The 3,660-nt window shown below is 49.7% G+C and overlaps 1 protein-coding gene across 1 annotated transcript; it reads left to right on the forward strand.

The window, feature by feature from the left end:
• The first annotated feature begins 259 nt into the window (after positions 1-259).
• On the forward strand, positions 260-3,323 carry SOCS1 (suppressor of cytokine signaling 1). Its single transcript, XM_039732053.1, has 2 exons — positions 260-478; positions 2,339-3,323. Exon 2 carries the CDS (start codon positions 2,414-2,416, stop codon positions 3,035-3,037), a length of 624 nt encoding a protein of 207 aa, XP_039587987.1. The 5' UTR covers positions 260-478; positions 2,339-2,413; the 3' UTR covers positions 3,038-3,323.
• The last annotated feature ends 337 nt before the right edge of the window (positions 3,324-3,660 follow it).

Raw genomic sequence — 3,660 nt, forward strand, 5'->3', positions numbered from 1 at the left:
TCCGCAAAAAAAAAAAAAAAAAAAAAAAAAAAAGGAAAAAAAAAAGAAAAAAAAAAAAGAAGTATCCCAGTGTAGTGGGATAGAAGAAGAGAGGTTGAAGAGCAACCCCAGCGGCGGGGCAGGGAACCCGAGAACCCGCTGGGCGTTCTCCGGAGGCGGTGCTCAGGGCCACCCAGTCTGAGGAAAGCGAAAGTGAACGTAAGCCACAGGTTTTCCGAGAAGGCGGGGAGGAGCCGAGCCAGCGTTAAATAAAAAGCCGGGGCGATGCGCCGCCACAGAGCGCTGGAGGGGCCGGGAGCGCTGGAGGTGCCGCTCGCCCGCCCGCCCCGGGCAGCCCCGGCTCGCCGCGGCGCCAGGCAGGGCCCCCGCCGGAGGATGCTCGGCCGGCCCCCGGGGCCAGGACCTGGACTAGCAGCAGGACTGGGACTGGCAGCATGTGCTGCGCTCCGGGGACGGCCCCCACCCGCGGCACCCCGAGGTAAGGGAGGGTGTCTGCCCAGGGAGTCCGCGCCAACAGCGACGTGCACCGAGAGGGCTCGGGCGCCGCAGCTCGATGAGCTCAGATGTTCGGAGGAGTCCTGCCAGATGTGCCAAGAGCGTGGTGGCTTCGGGAGTGTTTGCCTTTTAATTATTTTTTTTTTAAATACATTTTTTTCTTCCCTTTTTGGCTCAGTGTCTGTGCTCAGACAGACCTGTTGTGCCTGGTGTAAAATAGTGGGACAAGCACGAAAGGGAACACGCAGCGGGGTTTGCAGGGCCCGCGCCGGCGGTGGGAGCCGGGGCAGCCCCGGGCCCGCGGTGCCCGCACGGCCGCCGGGCCGGGCCGGGCCGGGCCGGACCCCGCACAAGTCTCCGCTCCGCCGCAGTCGTGGCGCCCTCGTCCCAGATCCCTGCCCTGGCTTTCGGGCTCCGAAGACTGCCGTGTCTCCTGTTCGCTCTGTGCGCTTTGGAAAGGCGCTGCTAACTCGCTTGGCTCCCTATGGCTTCTGCTGGGGAGCCCTTTGATTTTTAGATCGCGGGCTTAGTGCTTATTTCTCCCCAGGGTGTCCTGAAACTGAATTTTTAACTTTAAATACTGAGCGATAATCCTGGCTCAGTAACTGGAAAAGCTGGCATCAGTTTCCGTCTGCTGTGCAAAGCAAAGCGAATGCTACTTTCAGCCTGTTACTTACTAGCTTAAGGATTTTATAACCCTTGTAGGTGCTTGAGGAAGTAATATGACCTAAATGAAACTAAACATCAAGTTGTTAAATTAGCACAGACAGGAATCCAGCGGATGCTTTCTTAGAAATTCTCGTTAGCATGTTAACCTGAACTGTGAGACGGGTGAGGGATTCATTTCTGAGAATCCTTCAAGGTTTCTCAACAAGCTGCTGCTGCAGATCTATATCTGACTATAGGGATAAATCCTAAAATCTATGCTTGCCAGTAAGGTCAAGGCAGCCAGCGGAGATGTATTGAACCACACTGTCAGAGGCAGACATTTCAGGCCAAACTCATTCCTGGTGCAGCCCTGCTAATTCCTTTGAAGTAACACGAGGGATGAATTTAGTCCCTCATGTTGAAAGATATATCAATAGGAAGCAATTTAGATTGGGCCACTTAAAGTGCATGTGATACAAAAAAGAGAGAGAGACTGCAGAGTAATGCTTTAAGGGTTCACAGAGGTTGATTTGTATAAGCTAGTAGGTTGTAGCATTGCTGTCCCAAGGGAAACTTGGGAGAATGGAAATGGCCTTTTATGGCTGAACCTTAGGTTAACAGGAGAGAGGAAAGAAGTTTTAGGATTACTGTGTAAATTGACCTTGTTACAGGCTGCCCCTCCAAGTTACACTTCAGTCATACTATAGAACCTCACCTCACTCTCTTCCCCAATTATCTGGGTACACAGCCTTCATCCACTTTTTCACACAATGCATGCACCAAATAACACTGTGCTGAGTTCTGACATTGTAGTTGGGAAGGCAGAAAAAATGGTAATTCAGTTGATTTGTTCTTTAAAAACTTGAGAATGGGAGAGGGTGTCCATGAGATGACTTCTCATTGAGAAGTCATTTGAGTTGCTAGGCCCTGAAAGGGCTCATAGCAGGGAAACTTATTGTCTTCTGTAACTGTTAATGATCCTCGCTAAATATTTTTGGAGCGTTGAAGTTTGCCATAGTGATAGGCTTCTAATCTTGTCCAAAAGAGAGCAGTTGTTTGCCTGGTGTAAATTGGGAAGTGAATATTTGAATATTTGATAATGGGTGGGAGGTGTATCAATGGAAGAGCTGGTCATTCAGCGATTGCTGCCTGTCCCTGGGGATCCATCTCACACTGTCTCTCCTCGGCATTTCAGAGTAGCTGCTGGAAGGCCGCCCTGCCGTAGCCGCTGACGCTATGGAACACCGCACCCGCTGCTCTCGGCTGTAGGATGGTAGCGCACAGCAAGGTGTCAGCAGATAATGCACTTGGAGCAGACCCAAGACGGCTTCTTGACCCTCCGGCACGGGATTGCTCGCAGGCACGAGGCTTCCAGGGCCCCGGCCGGCCCGGCACTGTGCAGGCACAGGGCAACACACACTTCCGAACCTTTCGCTCCCAAGCCGATTTCAGTAGCATCACTCGAGCCAGCAGCCTGCTGGATGCCTGTGGCTTCTACTGGGGGCCTCTGACTGTCAGTGCTGCCCACGAGAAGCTGAAGTCTGAGCCCGAGGGCACCTTCCTCATCAGGGACAGCACACAAAAGAATTGCTTCTTTGCCATCAGTGTTAAGACTGCAACTGGGCCCACCAGTATCCGGATTAATTTTCAGACTGGGCGTTTCAGCCTGGATGGCAGCAAAGAGACTTTTGACTGTCTTTTCAAGCTGCTGGAACATTACCTAAGCTCCCCGAGGAAGGTACTGGTTACCCCCCTTCGCAAGGTCCGGGTGCAGCCGCTGCAGGAGCTCTGCCGCAAAAGCATCGTGAAGACTTTTGGAAGAGAGAACTTAAATCAGATCCCACTCAATCCTGTTTTAAAGGACTACCTGAAATCCTTCCCATTTCAGATATAAGTGCAGCATTAACTGTATAGGGACACATTAGACATGTGTAACAAAATCCATCTTCCTGGATTTTTAATTATGTTTGACAGTGAGCAAACTTATTTTTGTAGCAGTTTACTGTATTTTGTGATGGAACCTGAACACTTGACTTCTTATGTTTACAAAAATTGTTTGCACAAACCTGGGGTTTTAAAACCCTGGCATAATTTTTCTGCCAAGCAGAATATTTTACTATTTTATAATATTTTTAATGATATTAACATAATAAACTTTATTGTCACAGTTTTTAAAAAAATAGCATCTCTGGTTTTAGTTTTAAAGGCTCTGGCACCTATCCTGCTGGCAGATTAACTAGTTAACTGAGTGTGTAAGTACAGACAGGTCTCCACATGGTCCTGCTTCTTTGTCCTAGCAAATTAGTCTGTCTTAGTGCTGGTCCAGCAGGCAGAGGATTCCTGCCTGCAAAAGCCTACAACAAAAAAGGGCAAGCAAGTAGAAAATATACTCAGGGTGAATCTGCCCAGGAGTCCACCTCTCTCCTAAATCCATGAGAGCAGGAACACTGTATTAAGACTGCAGTGATGCATAGTTTATGACAGTGTAAATCAAACCCTTGACTGAGCAAGCTGCAC

The sequence above is a fragment of the Passer montanus genome, unplaced genomic scaffold, assembly GCF_014805655.1.
Source record: "Passer montanus isolate IOZ18808 unplaced genomic scaffold, ASM1480565v1 scaffold8, whole genome shotgun sequence".
NCBI classification, from domain to species: Eukaryota; Metazoa; Chordata; class Aves; order Passeriformes; family Passeridae; genus Passer; species Passer montanus.

Coding starts and splice junctions, on each gene's coding strand:
- SOCS1 (XM_039732053.1), top strand. CDS start 2,414: ATGGTAGCGCACAGCAAGGTGTCAGCAGATAATGCACTTGGAGCAGAC.